The 20,255-nt window shown below is 43.6% G+C and overlaps 1 protein-coding gene and 2 long non-coding RNA genes across 4 annotated transcripts in view; 1 reads left to right on the top strand and 2 right to left on the bottom strand.

Moving 5' to 3' along the window:
* Positions 1 to 20,255, bottom strand: part of cpne5a (copine Va) — a 97,614-nt gene that overhangs the window by 63,750 nt on the left and 13,609 nt on the right. The window contains exons 3-7 of one of the 2 annotated variants that reach the window (XM_085443077.1): positions 19,983 to 20,029; positions 3,301 to 3,404; positions 2,159 to 2,198; positions 1,175 to 1,189; positions 938 to 1,014 (exon numbers count right to left, since the gene is read on the bottom strand). In XM_085443077.1, the coding sequence (XP_085299203.1) occupies positions 938 to 1,014; positions 1,175 to 1,189; positions 2,159 to 2,198; positions 3,301 to 3,404; positions 19,983 to 20,029 (283 nt within the window). The remainder of the gene's footprint in view (positions 1 to 937; positions 1,015 to 1,174; positions 1,190 to 2,158; positions 2,199 to 3,300; positions 3,405 to 19,982; positions 20,030 to 20,255) is intronic. The other variant, XM_085443078.1, reaches the window with a different exon arrangement.
* Positions 7,241 to 8,723, top strand: LOC146684058 (uncharacterized). The gene is made up of 2 exons (XR_014917308.1): positions 7,241 to 7,554; positions 8,216 to 8,723. It is a non-coding gene; the product is annotated as an uncharacterized LOC146684058 (long non-coding RNA).
* LOC146684057 (uncharacterized) lies at positions 8,763 to 10,645 on the bottom strand. The gene is made up of 2 exons (XR_014917307.1): positions 10,193 to 10,645; positions 8,763 to 9,320 (listed from the first exon to the last, which is right to left on the bottom strand). It is a non-coding gene; the product is annotated as an uncharacterized LOC146684057 (long non-coding RNA).

Raw genomic sequence — 20,255 nt, 5'->3', positions numbered from 1 at the left:
CAGGGGCTCATTTCTTGACTTTCTAATAAATTGTGGACTGTAACATCAAACTTATGATCATCATCACCCTCTCAGCAATGATCAAGGTACCCTGCTGAGGTTGTGGAATCAATACTTTTCTCCATCATGTGTGCCTGGGGCTCGTGATCCTCCTCCCTGTCTCTGATGTGAGGTGTGAAGCCTAGTTTATGTGAAGCCTAGTTTACAGCACACTGGTGAACACGGTCTCTTGATCCTGCTCATCCTCTTATTCAACACCGAAGGGCACCGAGCTCTGTAATCCACAACCCCCGGTCCCTGGCTGAGTTCATGGTCGACACCAAAGCCCTGCTGTTCTCACAAACCCCCCCGCTGCCGGGGCCAGCACCGCCTCATACTTCACATAGAGGCATATATTTTGCACTCGTGGTCTCACACACCAACACAGGCTTCACAGTGTGTCAAACCCTCCTTCGCACTCTCAAAAAGACACATAACTCAAAGAGCTGCACACAGGTCTGTGGGTGCCAAGTGCTTCAGGCTTTCTTATTTCCCAGTTTACACTAAGGAGCTGATAGTGTCATGTGTCTCCTGCTGACTTCAATCCACTCTTAGAGCTAGATCACCTCCCTAATGACAGTAATTGTATTGTGGAAGCCCCTGGTCATGTTCAATTACCCATTCCCATCCAAGCACATTGGTCTAATCTCGCACTGTAATGTACAATAAAGATGGCTCTAGAAGGGAGATGTCAGCTTCGCTGGCATGGATGAAATCCAGCAGAAGAGCCATGCTGTGATTGAATAGGCTGAGAGGTGGCACTGAGTTTTCATTATCTCATATCTGAAAACTTCCAAATTAAAACTGCTCTTTGTCTACTTCCATTTAAAAAACACTGAGAGCCTGCCATTCTTGTCACACAACTCTGCAAATTGAACACTGTGAAATCTCCACTCACCCGAGCGGTTTCTCCAAGCGACTGGCAGGTGAGCCCACGATCTCTCCCAGCGTACAGAAGACCTGTCCCAGGAAGTCCTGCCATGGGGAGGAGGGCATAAAGTGGGATCGAGAGAGAGACGTAGGATGGGAACATTCAAATGGATCACGGGGGGTAACAAGGAGAGGCCGTGAGGAGTTAAGCATAATTGTAAGCATTGTACAGTTATTAATTAGGACGTCTGAGGCAGACACGTACGTTAAATTCGGTTGGCTTCCGGGGTGAAGAAGGAGGAGGAGGAAGAAGAGAGAGAGACCAGGCAGCAGCAGTGACACAACAGAGCATATCATGGAACAGAAGACACATGACTCAAATACCAGACTGTCATCAACCAAGTGCGAGAAAGAAGAGCAAAAGTGAAAATGTGAGAGAGCAGAGAGGCAGAATGAGAACAGCAGAGGGTAAAGAGTCACAGAGCCTCACAGGAAGCGAACAGGAGAGCGAAAGAGCGCAAAAGAAGGAAGGTGACGGAGACACACATCACACAGGTTGTTTCCAGAGTATGGAGCACAATGCAAAAGCGCAACAACAAAGCGTCACGTGACATATTTGATGATGAGCATTTTGGCAGTATGCAAACCAAGTGCTGCAAATATATTGTTTTGTGTCTGCATTGTATGAGTTTATCTATCAAAGCTTTCAGCATAAAAGACGACACTAACATACATTCACCTTAATGAGCTGTTCTCTTGAATGTATGCTGCACAACAAAGGACCTCGCCTTTCAGACAGTCCTGCCATTTTAAAATAAATAGATACTGTTTAGAAAAATTGTCGGCTGTCTTGGAAATCAAAATTCGCAGCTGCAAAGAGCACCACGGCGCACACAGGGAAATGTGTTGAATAGCTTTGATAATGATGTGCAATGCTTCATTTTTCATTTAAAAGAAAAAAAAAGTAATGAGTCTATGCCAGATGCAAATGAAAGTTTGATTATTATCGCTCCAGAGGAATAATATAGCTCATTTTAGCTGATGAAAGACTAAAAAAAAGTCATAATAATAACAAACAACATTTTGGCAGATGAAGCACAATTCACTCATTATTTCTGAATATATTTGAGCATTTAGATGCTACAAACTTTGGTTTGCATAGAACCTAAATATCACATGCACTGACGACTAAAGGGTTGTGTATGAAGTAAAGCTGAGCTCCCGACTCTTAGAAAAGTTTTTCACTTACGTGCTTTGCCAGATCTGGACTTTTAGAATCAATATCATACCTGAAATCACAAAGAGACCACAAATGGCAGAGGTTAGTGCGTGGGCACGACAACAGAAGATTTTTTTTGTGCTGGTGCTAATTAAAGGAAAGTGACTGCGGTGTGGACACTTTTTGTCTGTCAATCACACACCGGGGGAGAGCCGCCTAGCCCAAAAAAAAGAAAAAATGGGGAGGGGGGAAGAAACACGTAAGCAGTAATGTGACAGTTAATTAAGGAAGTCATTCTATAGTTTATGAATGTAATTTCCACTCTCTGCCAGGGGGCACATACTGAAACAATCCACCAAAGGAGAGTGGGTTTGGAGCATCTGCCAGTCAAACTTAATGGAAAAGTAATTAAATCTGAGCACGCCCTGCCTCCCACCTCTGTGATAAAAGAGAGAAGTAAATGAGTAACACAGATTGTGAGGGAGTGCACTCCCTCCTTTACTGTCCCAGTCTTGCACCAAATTAATTCATTAAGTGTCTAAAACTCCTCAGAGACCTTCAGTGCAGTCCTGGAAGGAAACATCCTAGTCCACCAGGGAATTCATGCTTTGGCGGATATGGATTTTTGTAAGAACATCTCCAATCCTGCAGGAAGAAGGGGGTGGAGAAATTATCCTGATTCTGTTCTGGGAGACCTCAAAATGAAGCTGCACCTTCCTGACCCTTTCACTAGTCAGACCTTTTCAACAGAGGAACGCCAGGACAGCGGTCTTTGTGAGTTTTATGGGACTTGCTTTCAGACATTTGCTTTTCTTAGCAGCAGGAAGATTAAGGATAAAACTTTATATGAAATATTTATCACCTTATACCAATCTCCACTCAACGAATGACTACTGAGACACTGCACCAATGAATAATTCCTTGGGAGAGACTCAAGCTGATGACGAGCAAGAGAAGATAGAAAAAGAGTGACTTTGAGAGAAAATGACAGGCAGGAAAAAGGGGAGAAGGGATGATGAGATAGATGGGGGACAAGGAAGCACGGTAAGGGAGAGGATGTTAAGAAGATGCTGCGTTGGAAATAAATGAAGAACTGGAGAAGAGGGCGGCATAACTAAAAAAAAAACCTCAGTGTGTGTCCTCAGAGAAATGGATCAAATAGAATAACTCACACGTCAAAGCGCAGATTCTGCTTCTCCTCAAAGAAGTAGTCCAGGATGTACTTCCTGACAAAGTCTGGGTTTAGCGTGTTGTCTATCACCTCTGTTCTCCCAAACTAGAGACAAGACAAGTTAGACGTGAACAAGAAGCTTTGAGAATCTGTATTTACTGCTCTATTACCTCACACCATCCCATCTATCATGCTACCAAACAGCCATCTGAATTAGTAGCTTTCATTGAGATCAGAACAGGAATAAAAAAATCAGAAGGTTCTATCTTCTTCTTTACCTTTTCACATTGTGCTGGGCATGCATAAGCTTGCAGAAGGCATTTTATTGAGTCCAATTACACTAATTTTCTTTAATACCACATTCACGCCTCCATCATTCTCTAAAGCCACTTCTAGGGTTCCCCTTTGCTTTTACAAAGGGGAACTAACAACACTCCTGCAAAAGGAAGAAAAAGTAAAGCTGCCAGGGCAGACACCAAAAACCATTACATCAGTGTTACACAGCAAGACTTTGTGATGAGGTGATGTTCTGACAAACAAATCAACAAAAATGGAAAGAGTTGCACCCTCTTCCTCGTGAGCACACGCGCATTAATTGTTATCCGACATGAATAATTCAGTCAGAAAGTCAGAGAAGTGATGTCAAGCTGCATAAATAAAACATCGCCAGTAAAAAAGAGTAACCATAAACTGACACGGTGAATTAATAATAGCAGTGTTAGGGCTTAATAAGGAGATGAAACAGCGGGATTACAGACTCACACTTTTGTGATTACATCCAATGGGGTTAAGACTCAAAGTGAGTCCTAACATGAAAGCAGACAGGCCACACTACGCGAGCAGAATACGTTGAACGGATGGACGCCGATGCTAATGCAAAGACAGTCAGGGTGGATTGTGTGCAACTTATGACAGCCTAAGAGTGTGGGTTTGTTCAAGTGTAGCCTGCCATCAGGTATAAAAGTGTGTCTAGGTCTATAAAAGTTTAACTACTTTGTGTGCATGTGTGTGTGTGTGTCACTACCTCCTCTCCTGCTTTTCCTGTCAAAAAATGTGAGAGCTCTGCTCCAGCAAACGCAAAGAAGGTGAAATCTGTCCCGAGCGAACAGCAGCCTATTTTTAATGACAGAAGGTGTATGTGGCAGCGGGAGGGCTATAGCATATTCACTTTGGTGCCACGCCAAACATAACAAAGGAAGAAGAATCAGCACCAGAGCAGCTAAAAAAGCCACCCGAGGAAATAACAGATCTCCCACTCCACACATTATCTCCACCTTGGCAAGTACACGGCCAACATGTAAAGCCAACGTTGCAAAGCTCTACAATTAACTGTCAAGAGAGAAAAAAAAGACCCTTCCTGCAGGGATATCCGGGTGCTGGCAGTGTGACTTCTTTCCCTTAAGTAACCCTGTACTGAAATAAATTGTGAGCCCTAACGTTAGAAGATTTATCTTGGTAAAAAGATTAACGTCAAGGAGTTTGAAAGGAATTTATGCAGGTTGTACTATGTCAGCTGCTCAGGTAAGTGAAAGTGCGAGACAGGGGAAAATCTGTCATGCACCTGGAGTAATAACTGATGAGGGAGTTGGATATTAAGACTTTAAGTCATGCTGCAGGAAAATGATGGATTGTCAGATTCATGTTGTGACCAAAAGTGAGTTAAGAGCTCACTGGTTTCTTAGGAAGCAAAACACAATGCATGTGTAACATCTGCTTTCATGTTCTTCTGTTGATGAGGTGTGTGAATGATCAGCAGCTGATGGGGAAGCTTGTCCCGTAGAAGGGTAATTGGATTACAGATGGCTGGTGGCACACTGGCTACCAACCACACTTACTCCCAGGAGAACAAAAACACATTACCTGACAGAGGGGCAAAAGAGGCACTCCGCTTTATCAATTCTGCACAGCTTGACTCGGCTGCTCGCAAAGCCAGCTGTCATCTGCAGCTGAAGACACAGGCCTATCTCCTTCAGGGAGAGGCATTCAGCCTGCACCCACAGTTTGTACGCTCGAGGTGGGGCACTATAACCCGAGGTGACAACTGTAGGAGACTTATCACGAATGAGTGCAACACTTGATGCTCATCCATATTTGCATGATAAAATGTTAAAAGTACTTTCTGGCTTAGGAACAGAATATTACTGCGTTGATACCAGTACAAAGACTTGCTTTTCTGCGAGTCAAGGCCGGCAGACATTCGTTCAGAGACATAAGAGGAAAAACTGTCAAGCATCAACCTCAAGTGTTGTTAAGGCTGCAGAAAACTTTCTTAGACTTCTTCGTCTTCTCTTTGAGATGCACTTGGCAATGCAAATCTGCAATGCATGTCTGTTGACAGTAAATAGTCTCCAGTCTGCTTCTCCTCCCAAACTGCTCAGTCTCAGTAGAGTAAAAACAGGAAGTCGATCTCCTTGCCATTAGGAAACACACTGCCAACACATTGCAATCAGTCTGAGTCAGTCCATGCCAATGAGGGCTACCTTTAAGTTTTTTTACAATAAGAGACTCAATTCAACTGTATTCTGGTTATATTTGTATATAAAAGCAAGGCTGCTGAGTGCTTGTGTCACTATTAGTGGAGGAATTTCTAAACCTCTGTTTCAAATCTGTGAGGTTTTGTTTAATGTCAATTTCTTTGTATATAAAGGGCAAAATATATTAAACAGACAGCAATAAGTAGCTTTTTTCTGATTTACCAGAGTAACCTTGGTATTATCACAAAAAGATTGCATGCGATTGCCAACTTCATCACAAAATCATAGCAGACCAACTCCGTATTTATCGCCTTCTGGATGCACCAAATCTACCTTAAAGACAGCAGTAGTCGCAGACCAGGTCTCCATGTTCGAAGCAACCGTATCAAAGGCAATAAGATTGCAAGTGCCTGTAGCATAATATGAAAACTGTGTGATGTTCAACAGCATCAACATGAGCAGGTAGCTGTCCAGTGAATTCACAGCAAACAAGTGTATGCACGGTGCAGACAGCACCATTGCCTAAATCGAAGAGTATTTCAAGTAGCGAGAAATCACTTAGGTGTTATAAAGGCAACTTTGGACTGTGTCCTGACCTGATTCTTCCAACATGGCTGGCTTTGAATGAAAGTCAACCTTTTTTCCAGAGTCAAAGGGTTGGCCGGCAATCGATCACAACCATAAGAAACATTAAGACTCCGGCATAGAAGTACCAAAAAAAGGAAGGGAGAAGGGAGAGAGCTGAAGATGACGAGCATCTCCAAAAGTTGATTCTGTTCATCTGGACGTGGCATTTTGTGGGAGAAACGTTTTGTCACTCATCCAAGTTTCAAGCTTATAAACAGGAAATTTGCATAATGACTGAAACCAGCCCACTGAAGGAACAATGGGCTGGGAGGTCAGTTCCTTAATCATAATTATGCAGATTCTCATGACCATTGATCAACAACCACTGACCAAAACCCACTGATCAAAGACCACTGATCAATGGCCATGAGTACCATTCACAGAGAGTTGGGGAATGGCTGCAATCACAGCATTGTAAGATGGCGAAAGATGTACCCTTAGGCCCCCTCCTCGATTCAGAGATGGTCTTTCCCTTTCACGTAAATGGCCTCCTTGACTCCGCCCTCAAACCAGCGTTCCTCCCTGTCCAGAATGTGAACATCCTCATCATTGAAAGAGTGTCCACTGGCCTGTAGGTGTAAATAGACTGCAGAGTCCTGACCTGACGAGGTAGCTCTTCTGTGTTGTGCCATCCGCTTCGCCACAGGTTGTTTGGTTTCCCTGATGTATAACGGTGTGTTCACACCGAACGCGATAGAGGCAGGCAGAGCGTCAGGCTTACATGTAAAGTCAATGGAAAGGCGCGCTGACCCGCGATTGCGGCTCCCGCGAAAATTCGGAAGCAGATTTGCGTCGCGAAAACGCCTGAAACGCCTGAAACGCGCTACACTCACGCGCGAAAAAAACCACGCGCGTGAGTTTATGTGTTGCATTTTGTGCATACACGCGTTTCGCGTCCCCCGCTCGAGTTGGAAAAATCTGAACTCCAGCGTCAAATCGCGCCGCGACAACCAATCAGGAGCCTGGTGACGTGGCTGTTACCTAGTTCAAAGGGGCAGATCCAGCCAAAGCCCTTTATTCTTCAATAGAAAGAAGGCTAATCAATGCCGTAGCAAACAACCCGGAGCCGTACGACACCAGCTGCTTTCTGGACCGAGACAGGAATATAAAGGACCGAGCTTGGAGGAAGATATGTAAAGAGATCGGGCAACCTGGTAAGTTCATTCATTTTTCTTAAGTTTTCTCTAAAGTTTTCACTGACCCGGGGAAGCCGCACAAAAGCTAGCAAGCCACCGCTATTTTCCCACTGACGTACAAATACCGTTCTGCTTTTAGGCATGTTGTCATTTAAGAATATATTTTATTGTTTATTAATAAACAGCACACAGTGGTCCCGCTGTTCATCCGTCACTGCCTCTTTTTTCTTAATTTTCATTTTCTTTTGTTGCACCGGACAGCATTGCATTCTGCAGCCTGATTGACAAATCTCCTGCGCTTGCCAAATTTATCATGTTTGGTTTTGATAACCATCACGTCCAATAGAAAAAACAGCACGAAGACACCCATAACTATGACCCTCATTCGGAAATAGACACCTGCACCGCGAGGGAAAAAGGCGCACGAAAGTGGCAGGCAGATGAAGACAAACCGCGGCATATTAATACTTTTACGTTTTGCAATCTACAAAGGTTTGCACTTTGAGAATCAATTGTGAGAACTGTGACCAATGTTCATGTGTGTGTGTGGAAAACAGTGTATAAAGTGCGTGGCCAGGGGCTAGTTATTCTGAGAACCCCTGCTGCAATAAATGAGGGACCACTGTCTACTCTATGATTATTATATTCAACCTGTTAACATTTAATACTGTATTGATAGAACCAACTGATTCTGAAGCAGAGCATCCCCTGTTGCTTCTCCTGGCTCCCCAGTCCCTGAGCTCCTGCTGCTGCACCCACAGATATGTACAGCAAGCACTGATACCTTTTTAGTCGGTGGGATTGCCTGTGATCACCTTTACTAAATATCTACAACCAATCTGATTATATCCTGTTTTTGGTTTGTTTGTTTTTTTCAAGGTTGAAATTAAAATCTAGTAGCAGCCTTCTCATTTCTTTGTGTTTTGTGCTGTTTTACAGGCCCACAGGGGAGGACGGCTCCGAGGCAGATGAGGGACGGGTCCCAGGACGGTCCATCGGTGGTGGAGCTGGAGCCACACCAGTCTCCAATGGAGCATTTCCTCCTTAGCCTGGTTCCTGCTCTGGAGAGCAGCTGGTCCTTTTTATTCCTGTCTCTCTGTAAATACTTATATTTTATATATTTATGTTTAATGTATTTCTGTGTGAGAATTTTAATATTATTTCAAATAAATTTTTATAATGACTAATGTCTCAGTTCTACTACACAGCAAATGTTGGCACACGACTTGACACATGTAGAATTTATTTCATATTATACTAATGACAAAATATACTAATACAGTGGGATGCAGAAGTTTGGGCAACCTTGTTAATAGACATTATTTTCCTGTATAAATCGTTGGTTGTTACAATAAAAAAATGTCAGTTAAATATATCATACAGGAGACACACACAGTGATATTTGAGAAGTGAAAAGAAGTTTACTGGATTTACAAAAAGTGTGCAATAATTATTTAAACAAAATCAAGCAGGTGCATCAATTTGGGCACCACAAAAAAGAAATGAAATAAATATTTAGTGTATATCAATGTGTGTGTCTCCTATATGATATATGGGGTGCCTTTGTCTGGACGTGCTTCCCATCCAGAGCTGCACAGCACAGAGGGAAGTTCCAGCGCTCCTGGAGTCCCTCTGTGATGGACCGCCAGTCTCCAGGTGAAGGCACAGCCATGAAGTCGTCCACTAGACAGTCCCAGATGGCCGTCGCTGCCTGGGGGGTGATCTGGCTCACCGACTCTGTAACTGAACGCTTGGTGCTGAAGCAGTCCGCGGTGACAAGGAACCTGGACAAAATTGTTCAAAATCAGTATTATGTGTGCTGCAGTTACAAAATACATTATTCAAATTCCAAAATACTTTGGTGATGTCAGATTTAAATCACAAAACTTAAATCTTACATAAAACATTTTGTAATTATAAGGATAATTACAAAATGTATATTAGATAATATCTAAAACAGTTGTTTTATTTTAACTTTAATATATCATAATTTGATTGGTAGCAACTTTTGCCACTACAGTGAGCCAATCACTCATAATTTCTAAACATGTCAATCAGGTAGGAATGAAGTAAGACATTAATAGAAATAAAGAGTTGTATGTTGACATGTAGCCCTTTCCTTGCTTAAATCATTAATATTTTTGAAAAATTAATCTGTGATAAGACAGCTTATCAAGATAGAACCATGTAACTAGAGATGAATCAAACTGTTCACAGTTTTATCTAACTCTGTTTTAATAAAGGCTGTGACCCCTGCTATAGAGTCTGACAGCTGCAGGGATTATATACAAATATTCAACTATCCCAGAATTAAACCAGGTCTAAATAAAAAGGAGTGAGTATCACTACAAGGTTAACTCAGTGGTCCTAATGCTACAGTTTGATATCAGCAAACCCCGAGCACATACATTGATGTGACACCACAGCCATGCTATCATGCAAACACTGATAACAGCATAAATCGAATTAAATCGGGACTTGATGAGACCTTCTGAGTATCACTAGAAATATTATAAAGAGTCGTCTCTGTACCACAGTTTGCTTTCAGTAAACACCGAGAGCATTAACATCCATGTTAGCAGTGTATAAATGGATGGTTTAGCATATATTAGCACAGGTGTCAATAAAGGACTACGTATTAAACACTTTTACTAACCTCACGCAGACGGACAGGCGCTCTGCAGGTGGGATTGAGCGCCTGTAGTCGGTGTCTAGGCGGGCGATTCTGGGACCGACGCGGGACAGCAGGTCCTCAAACTGGCCGAGTGAATGACGGTGATAGCGCTGGAATCGGCCGTCATCCAGGCGCAGCTCCTGGAGCAAGTGGTGAAACTCACCAAACTGCTCACGCCTCTGGAGGACCTGATGGACCCAGGTACGGCAAGGATGTCCTTTACGCCGCTACTCTGCTCTCCACAGTAAATAGAGAAGGGAGACTCTCTCTTCAAGCGCTAGCTCGACAGCTGCCATCTTGCAAAGATACCGGTCTTGCAAAACTTCCTCCCACATCCCTCCCACATTTCCGGTTCACGCGCGTTAAAATATGATATTTTGGGGCGCGATGGATTTTTCTTGGACACGCGTAGAGGTGCGAATGTGCACGCGTCAAGTTAGGGGCTACAATGTAGCTTGCCGTCACCAGTGTGTGAATGGGTGGATGACTGAATGTAGTGTAAAGCACTTTGGGGTCCTGAGTAAAGCGCTATACCAATACAATTTCTGCCTCCCTGGCCGCTGTGTCTGTGGAGATGGTGTTCGCTCTGTGTTGTAGCGTCCTGATGACACCCAGTTTGTGCTCCAGTGGATGATGAGAGTCAAACCTTAGATACTGATCCGTATGTGTAGGTTTACGGTAGACGTCAGCTGTCCCCCATTCCTGATGGAAATCTCACAGTCTAAGAAGGCTAACCTGCCACTTTTCATATCCTCCCTGGTGAATTTGATGTGTCGGTCCACCGAGTTAATGTAGTACGTCCTGAGATTTGATTTTCACCCAGGTGTCATCCACATATCTGAACCAATGGCTTGGTGGTGTTCCAGGGTAGGACAGCAAAGTCCTCTTTTCCACTTCTTCCATGTACAAATTGGCCACGATGGGTGAAACTGGGGAGCCCACGGCACACCCATGTTTCTGCCTGTAGAACTGACCCTTGTATGTGAAGTAGGTGGAATGAAGACACAGTTCCAAAAGCAAACACACTTGGTGGATGCTGAGAGTGGTCCTGTTGCTGAGGTTGGTGTCATCCTGTAATCTCTTACGGACTACCTCCAGCGCTTTCGTGACTGGGATGCAAGTGAAGAGAGATGTAACGTCGTACGAGACCATGGTTTCATATGCCTCCATAATGACATCTCTCACCTTCTCAACAAAATCCAAGGTTGTGGTGTTCAGAGCTGCCCACCAGCGGGTTGAGGATCGAAGCCAGAAACTTGGAGATGTTATAGGTTGTAAAGGTCCAGTTTTGTTTATTGATCTAAGCCTGAACAGCTACGCGTAGTGTCCAGTAGAGGGCTCTGTTGTTTAGTTAGCGGCAAGCTGCACTTCCAGCTCAGACCGGTTTTGTGGCGCACATTTCCCAGTAGGCAGCTCTCAATGAAGCGTGAAGCAGCGTGATACCGGACTCTAGCGAAACGAACAATTTGCAGCCCTTGGAATGCGGAGCGAGGTACATGTTTTAAGTTGTATTTCTTTGCTTAATTGATATTTTGTTGTATTTTCTGCTTTATTTGAGTTCATATTTGTAATAAGCGTCTAAGAAAATGTATTTTTTAGAAAGTGAAAGAAAGTGTACTTTATTGGTCCCCGTGGGGAAAATCCCTCTCTGCATTTAACCCATTCACTCAGTGAAGCAGTGCCCGGGCAGTCCCCGGGCAGCCATTGGGCGCCCGGGGAGCAGTGTGTAGGGACGGTACCTTGCTCAGGGGTACCTCTGGGTAGCTGTTCAGGGGAATCGAACCCCCGACCTTCCGATCATGGGGCCGCCACGCTACCTACTGAGCTATCCCTGCCCCCGTGTTTCTGTTTAGTTTTCACGGTGCATTGGCGCACCTGGCGCACTGTTAGATTCTGAATGAATATCAAAGTAAAAATTACTGCACCCGTCAAGGCTCTCTCTATTTCTTCCTTGGTCCGGGGGACTGCTACAGTGAAAACTCGATCGCTGAGTGAAGGCTACTTGCTAGCTCCCATGCCAGATGAGTGCAGCCCGTGCCACGAGCTGGGTCCGTGTGTCAGCTGTGAGAGATTTCTACACCAGTCAAGATCATCTTTGCTTCGTTGCCTACCTCCCCTTTGAACTCTGATGGTCACTTTACGAAGGTGCAGGTATTATGCCCATTAAGGACTTTGCTGATAACAGGACTCTGCACTCTAATTCAGAATTACTTGCCTTAAATATTTTTGTGGTTACAGCCTTAAAGGTATACTGCATTGCACTGAGTAATTACAATCTTTGAATTGTATGGGTTTATTCTTCTTGAAAGTAACGTATATCAGCGGTATTTACAGTTACATTTTGTCTAATATGTGGGTGCTAATCTGTTTATTTATGTGATGTAAATGTCTGATGTGAGCATTGTTTCCAAAAGTAACACTCACGTAAGTTTAAGTCCAGACGTTATCGCATAGAGCAACATACACATTACAGTAACAAAATGTTGAACGCTGCTGAAGAAGCCGACGACTCAGAGCAACAAGGAGTAAGATCCAGCAATCGTGAAAGGCATTTAACTGAAAAGGGTAAAGAAATGCAGGAATATGAGGCAAAGAAAAATGAGAAGGCATTTAACAAAGCTTATGACACTTGGAAGAAGGCAGCTAAAGAAATCAGAACAAAGCTGAAAACTTTCTGCTCACCTGAAGAGCTAAACAATGCCAGTCATGACATAAGAGACAAGCACGCTGTAGTACAACAGCATTATGAACCCATTCGCCGCAGCCAATCCATGACGCCCGACATTGTTAAGCGAATGGATGCTTGTGCAGTGCTTACAACTGACATTTGTGAAGTTGTTGCTAAACGACAGGAAAATATCGATCAGCTCTTTAACGATCGCCTTGAAAAGGAAAGAGTACGAGTGATGTTAAACAAAAGGGACTATGGTTCTGTGTTTGGTGATACAAAAACTGAAACGTCGTTCCCAGAGGGTTCAGTTGCACGCTCAAAGGCAGAGTCTACTGGCAGTCGTGAGGTGGAAGCAGAAGCTGAACTTGCAGCCAAAGTGGAACAAGCAAAGGCCACACAAGAAATATTGGCACAGGAAACCAAGATCAGCCAAATGGAAAATGAGTGGAAAATAAAGGAAGTGGAAACAAAGGCAAAGTTGGAGGAGGAAAAGACTAAACTTCAACAGTTAAAGGCAGACAGCGAAGTGAAAGTAGCAGCTGCACGAGTAAGTGTCAGGTTCGACGGTGCCCCGACCGGCGACCTGTGTGTGTGTGTGTGTTTGTTCTCCCGCTCTGTTTTTGTCTCCGTTGTAGTTGTTACGCGGTTGCGTAGCAACGGGAGATGTCCGACCCGGAAGTTCCGCCACTCTGCAACTGATTCCTCGCCAGCTGCTGCCAATCATCCACCATTGTGACAGAACTATTTAATGGTGTGGCTGAGTGACAGACAGCGCTGGAGTATTCCACCAAGCCGGGCTACGAGTGAGACGGAGATACGAGAGGAGAGACGTCACTGTTTACGAAAGTCGTATGGACACACGAGGGGAGCACGGAAGGGACTTAGCACTATGGATTACTTTGGATTTGCTTCACTGTAAATAAAGACACTGTTCAATCTTAACGAGCGATCCGCGTCTGGGTTCTCTTACTCATCACCCCCGTAACAGTAAGAGCCCTTAGCGCTCAAAATGACATTGAAAGCCATGATCAAGTGTCCTGCTACAACTTAGAAAATTCCGCAAATCTCCCCAACAGCGCACCACGGCTCTCTTTAAATCCACAAGCACCAACATTTAGATCTCACAATACTACTCTAGAACGTGAAGAACTTAGCTTAGTTCAAGCCCTCGCCAGCTCTCTTACCCTAAACAGGCTTCCTGTACCTGAGCCCACCATCTTTAGTGGCGACCCCCTAAAGTTTATGGATTGGAAGGTATCCTTTATGGCACTAATTGGTGACAAACCTTTACCTGTGTGTGAGAAAATGTTGTATCTAAAGAGCTATCTTGCAGGTGAAGCACGAAAGGCAGTAGAGGGATATTTCTTCCGCAACAGTGAGCAGGCATACGCAGGCATTTGGAGCGTTTTAGAGGAAAGGTATGGCAGCCCATTTGTTATCCAAAGAGCCTTTAGGGCTAAACTCACAAAATGGCCTAAAATAGCTGCCAATGATCCTAAAGCACTGAGGGAGTTGGCAGATTTTCTCCAAAGCTGTGCAGAGGCTATCCCTCAAGTCAAAGGCCTAGAGATCCTTAATGATTGTGAGGAAAATCACAAGCTTCTAAGAAAACTGCCTGAGTGGATAGTGCAGAGATGGAGCCGCATTGTGGTGGAGGAGCTAGACAAAAGCCAAGACTACCCCAACTTCGCTCGCTTTACAAAGTTCATACAAAATGAAGCTAAAGTAGTTTGCAATCCTGTTGCCTCACCATTCCTAATAAACGAAAGGGCATCAGAAGAGCAGCATGTTAAAAGAGCGAAGGCACTCAGTACTACCATCCAACCAAAGTCTCCACCAATCCCAGTATCTACTTCTAGACCTAAACCCCCATGTTTGTTTTGCAAAGAAGAATCGCACGGCATAGCTAAGTGTCCTGCTTTTGCAGCGAAAACTAGTGATGACAAGAAAGTTTTCATTCAAGAAAATCGTCTCTGCTTTGGGTGTTTGAGGAGGGGTCATGTAACCAAAGAATGCAGAGGACGTCACTCCTGTAGTAAGTGTGGTCGGCGTCACCCCACCTGTCTACACACAGAAAGAGTGAATGAACCTAAAGAAAAGAAAACTGAGGATTCTAAATCCCCAGATGAAGGTGCAAACAAGGAAGTGCATAATGTTATGACTCATGTACTAACAAGGAAACTATCTTCCACATCCAGCATAGTACCAGTATTTGTGTCAGTTGCATCTGAGCCTGAGAAAGAAATACTTACATATGCCCTGCTTGACACCCAGAGTGACTCATCCTTTATTTTAGAGGATTTGGCCTCAGAACTAAATGTAGACGCCCAACCAGTGCAGTTAAAGCTTAGCACCATGACTTCCGTCGACACAGTCGTTGCAAGTAAACTTGCCAACAACTTACAGGTGCGTGGGTTTGATTCTGAGACTCGTGTCCGAATAGAACACGTCTACTCTCGTGACTTTATCCCAGTTGACAAGTCTCATATCCCTACCAAGGAAACTGCACTTCAGTGGCCACACCTTGAAGGCTTAGCTAACAAGTTACAGCCATTGCTGAACTGTGAAGTAGGTCTATTGATTGGTTATGACTGCCCATCAGCACTAGCCCCCCTAGAGATCGTCACAGGCAAACTACAGATCCCAGACAGTGGCACTACATTGACACAGCTCAGAATCCTGCAGATTACGCCTCTAGAGGGCTCAGTGCATCAGAAATCATGTCAACATGTTGGTTGTCTGGTCCAAAGTTTCTGTGGGAACATGACATTTCATATGCACCCAGCCCCTCAGCTGTGTTGTTAGTAGGGGATCCAGAAGTCAAAGCAGTCAAAGCTCTCACAACTCAAACAAGTGAACAAGACAATATCCTCAGCCGTTTGTCAAGGTTTTCAAGCTGGTCAATGCTCCTTAAAGTGGTTGCAAGGATAAAAGGATTGAGATCCAGCAAAGCCCAGTATGGAAACTTTGTAACAGTAGATGAACGGAGAACAGCTGCTGACACAATAATAAAGCTCCTTCAGCAGCAGGCCTTTTCTCAAGAGATGGAAGTGTTGAAGGTGGGAGATAACCTTCCAAGTTCAAGTCCCCTCTTTAGAGTAGATCCAGTGCTAGATCAAGGACTTCTCCGTGTTGGAGGAAGACTGAAGAAGTCAACACTCTGTCAGGGACTTAAGCACCCCATCATCCTCCCAAAAGACCATCACATTACAAAGTTGATCATTGCTCATTTTCATGCACAGATTTGTCATCAAGGTAGAAGCCAAACTCTCATGGAAATCAGATCGAATGGGTTTTGGGTGATTGGTGGGAGCAAGGAAGTTGCAAAACTAATAAGCAAATGTGTTCAATGTCGAAAACTAAGACGTTCACCAGAAGAACAACGCATGTCTGAACTTCCAAAGGAACGAGTTGAAATCTCAGATCCTTTCATGTATTGTGGAATGGACTGTTTCGGACCATTTGTCACAAAACAAGGTCGCAAAGAGCATAAAAGATACGGACTCCTCTTTACATGTCTTTCCTCACGTGCAGTCCACATTGAGATGCTTGAGGATCTTTCTACTGACTCTTTCATCAACGCTCTGAGATGTTTCATCAGCTTAAGAGGAGCTGTTTGTAAGTTGTACAGTGACCAGGGTACAAACTTTATTGGAGCCAAAAATGAGCTAAGAGAGTCTCTTAAACAATGTGACATGGATGCCTTAGAAGCATTCCTTGCCAATAAACAGTGTGAGTTCGTCTTCAATGCCCCATCTGCTAGCCATGCCGGAGGTGTGTGGGAACGACAGATTCGAACCATCCGCAATGTTCTCAATGCCACCATTGCTCAATGCCAAGGCAGGCTGGATGACAGCTCTCTAAGAACTCTATTCTATGAGGCGATGTTTATAGTTAATGGTCGACCACTGAGCGTCGATGGAATCAATGATCCTAAATCTCCTGAACCTCTAACTCCAAATCACCTCATATTGATGAAATCAAAGGTTGCACTGCCTCCACCAGGAAAGTTTGTGAAAGAGGACTTATATGCAAGGAAACGTTGGCGCAGAGTCCAGTATCTCACTGAGCAGTTTTGGAGTAGATGGAAAAGAGAGTACCTTCTGAACATATCTATGAGACAGAAATGGCACCTACCACGTCGAAATCTTAAAGTCAATGACATAGTCATTATCAAAGAAGACATGCTTCCCAGAAATCAGTGGCAACTGGCTCGAGTGGTTGAAGCTCCAGAAGAAGATGACGGTTTGGTCCGCAGAGTCAAGCTTCAAGTTGGCGATCGAGGCTTAATAAAGAAGCAGGGAACAGCACACAAACCTCACGTAGTTGAGCGACCTGTTCAAAAGCTTGTAGTTCTATTAGAAAATAACTAATTGATGTTTCAATCAATACTGTCACATCAGGCGTATTTGCGAAAGTTTATTGATGATGTATTTGAAATTGTGTTCGTTCTTGTAGTAATGTCCATATGTTAAAGCTGGAAATCATGTAAAGAATGTTGTTTATTATACATGATTTGGTGGGAGTGTAAAGGTCCAGTTTTGTTTATTGATCTAAGCCTGAACAGCTACGCGTAGTGTCCAGTAGAGGGCTCTGTTGTTTAGTTAGCGGCAAGCTGCACTTCCAGCTCAGACCGGTTTTGTGGCGCACATTTCCCAGTAGGCAGCTCTCAATGAAGCGTGAAGCAGCGTGATACCGGACTCTAGCGAAACGAACAATTTGCAGCCTTTGGAATGCGGAGCGAGGTACATGTTTTAAGTTGTATTTCTTTGCTTAATTGATATTTTGTTGTATTTTCTGCTTTATTTGAGTTCATATTTGTAATAAGCGTCTAAGAAAATGTATTTTGTGTTTCTGTTTAGTTTTCACGGTGCATTGGCGCACCTGGCGCACTGTTAGATTCTGAATGAATCTCAAAGTAAAAATTACTGCACCCGTCGAGGCTCTCTCTATTTCTTCCTTGGTCCGGGGGACTGCTACATAGGTTACCGAGTTGATCATGCAGACGATCGGTCTTAAAGGTGCACCCTGTTTATGTATTTTCGGTAAACCATACAGACTTGGTGTAGACTCCCCTGGGTACAGCCTGTGGTATGAGGTCCGGTCAATAGCCTCGTCTTGTTCTAACTGCTTCAGACAGTCTATCACCCTCTTCCTGTAGCCACTTCCTGGGTCTCGTTTTAGGGGCTCGTAAGTATTTTCATCACTAAGTAGTGACAAAATCTTCTCATGATAGTCTTTCTGGTTTAGCAATACTGTGCACCGACCCTTGTCTGCCAGAAGGATGATAATGTTGTTGTCATCACTAAGTGATGTGAGTGCCTTCCTCTGCCTTCCTTTATGATCTGTCCAAACTGCATGTCAGATGGTCTGCTACCATCAGAAGCGCCCTAAGCCAGCACCACTCTGAGGTCAGATAAGGGGTGTCTGTGTCACACATTATCTGTCACTTTTGGAGATCAACAATCTGACATTCACATCCACTTCAAACTGTGATCAGCCACTGCGTAGAGCCCAGGTTTGTACTTCTTTTACGACCTTGTATATCGACTTCCCCTCCTTCAAAATGCAACACCAATGTCAATGTCTCTGTGGAGGAAATGTCTGGAGCAATGCGCCATCTCATCACCATTTTTCTAGCGATCCACCAGTAATTTCTTAGAATTCTTTGAGTTCATATCCTGAATGTAAAAAAAACGAGTGAACAGGACTACTTGGGCATAGAATCGACAATTTTCTGTTTCGAATGTAGTGAAAATTTCCTCCATCTTTCACCCTGCAAATGGCTAATTCTTACTAATGCTACATTTATTTTGTCCGTGGCACCTGTGGAGGTGCTTTATGGTTATGATCCTGGACGAGCCATTCATACAGTGAAAAATATTATTAAAAAAGGCCGATGGTATGCTTTGGAGCAGTGGAAGAGCTTTTGGTGGTTTATCACCCTGTCTCCTTGCCCACAGTGCTTTTTCAAATGGCCTGTTTGCCACACTGTTTCTGGTAATTCTTGTTGATCCCTGAGGTGGTTTCTCGTGTTATTTCTCACCTGTTCTTTGTGGTACTCATATTTTACTCATATTATCCAATCTGCTGGTAATCTTTCTGGGTCTGCTTGTGTTACCTCTGTTCTCAGTTCAGTTTTTGTTTTTACTTTTAGACAATATAATCAAACTATGGAGAGCTGATGGAGCATTTCCCAATCTACTTGTGAAAAGATGTAATTTGTGATTCAAATAAACATTTGACCTTTTCTCTGAACTCATTTCACATCTCTTCTTTGTAGTTTCTCTAAGCTAAAAAAGAGCAAGGTAAAAATGGTGGAGTGTAAAGCCATTTATACTGAGGTTCACACAGCAGCTAAGCAGAGTGGCTACAGGTATAGATTATTCTTTAGGTTTGACAGTCAAACTGAGATCATTGCTGCTTATTCCGTTATATTCTATGAAATAAAGAGTAAAATTTGGTGATACTTTAACTGTTTAGCTACTAATTTGTCCAGTGAATCCTGAAATCCAAGTTATCAATCTGTGCGGTACAACTGAAACACATTTTTGCCTTTTTGGAAGCAAAAACTCAACAAAACTATATGTTTTGTTTTTATTGGGGTATCAAATCTTTCCCATTTTAAATCTGAAGTCACACCACTCACCGTTCAATCCCAATCGATTTCAATGTGTAAGCAAAGAGACTAGTTCGACTGCCTTAGATCAAAATAATAAGAATTGATTTAATTTAAGTTGCAGTTTCAGTGTATGCCTTTAATTTGTGATTAGTGTCACATAACAATTCCAGACGGGCCTAATGTCTTACTGCAACCTCTGTCTGCTTTGATCAGAGGGGAAGCCAGAGGGGACAGCGACACAGAGGAAAATCTTTAATGATACATGTAGCTGCCACCTTAATCAGTCACAGCTAACACAGTGCTGACCAGAGCACCAGCATTTACAAGGTCAGTCAATTGCAAGTGATTGGCACTCACAGCATTTACCTTGAGACAGAGGAGGGTGGGGAGGGGGTAAGCGGGATAAACAGAGTAAGATGTCACGGAAAAGAGACGGACTGACTGAGCTGTGTTGACAGGGAAACGGCGTGGTCGCTTACCTCTCTCCACTGTTTGGTCTCTACGCCCTGGGTGTACAACACAACCACTGAGAAGTGATGAAGAAGGATGAGATAGCAGCGAAGAGAGAGGAAAAATGCAAAACAGAAGAATACGTCACCAAACAATCTCAATCAAGAATCCTGCCTCTTCAAATTATGTTTGTTTTGTTCCTTCTTTGCTGACATTCATGATCAATTATCTTGCCACGCCCTGACAACATAATGAACTGCCAAGCTTGATGGTTCTAGGTATGCTGTCCACAATCAAAAAAG

This window comes from Copadichromis virginalis, linkage group LG20, assembly GCF_057382275.1.
Source record: "Copadichromis virginalis isolate Kocher_CV1m ecotype Utaka linkage group LG20, C_Virginalis_male_GT1.1, whole genome shotgun sequence".
NCBI classification, from domain to species: Eukaryota; Metazoa; Chordata; class Actinopteri; order Cichliformes; family Cichlidae; genus Copadichromis; species Copadichromis virginalis.
The sequence above is the reverse complement of the archived record's forward strand: the minus strand, read 5'-3'. Positions and strand labels throughout refer to the sequence as shown.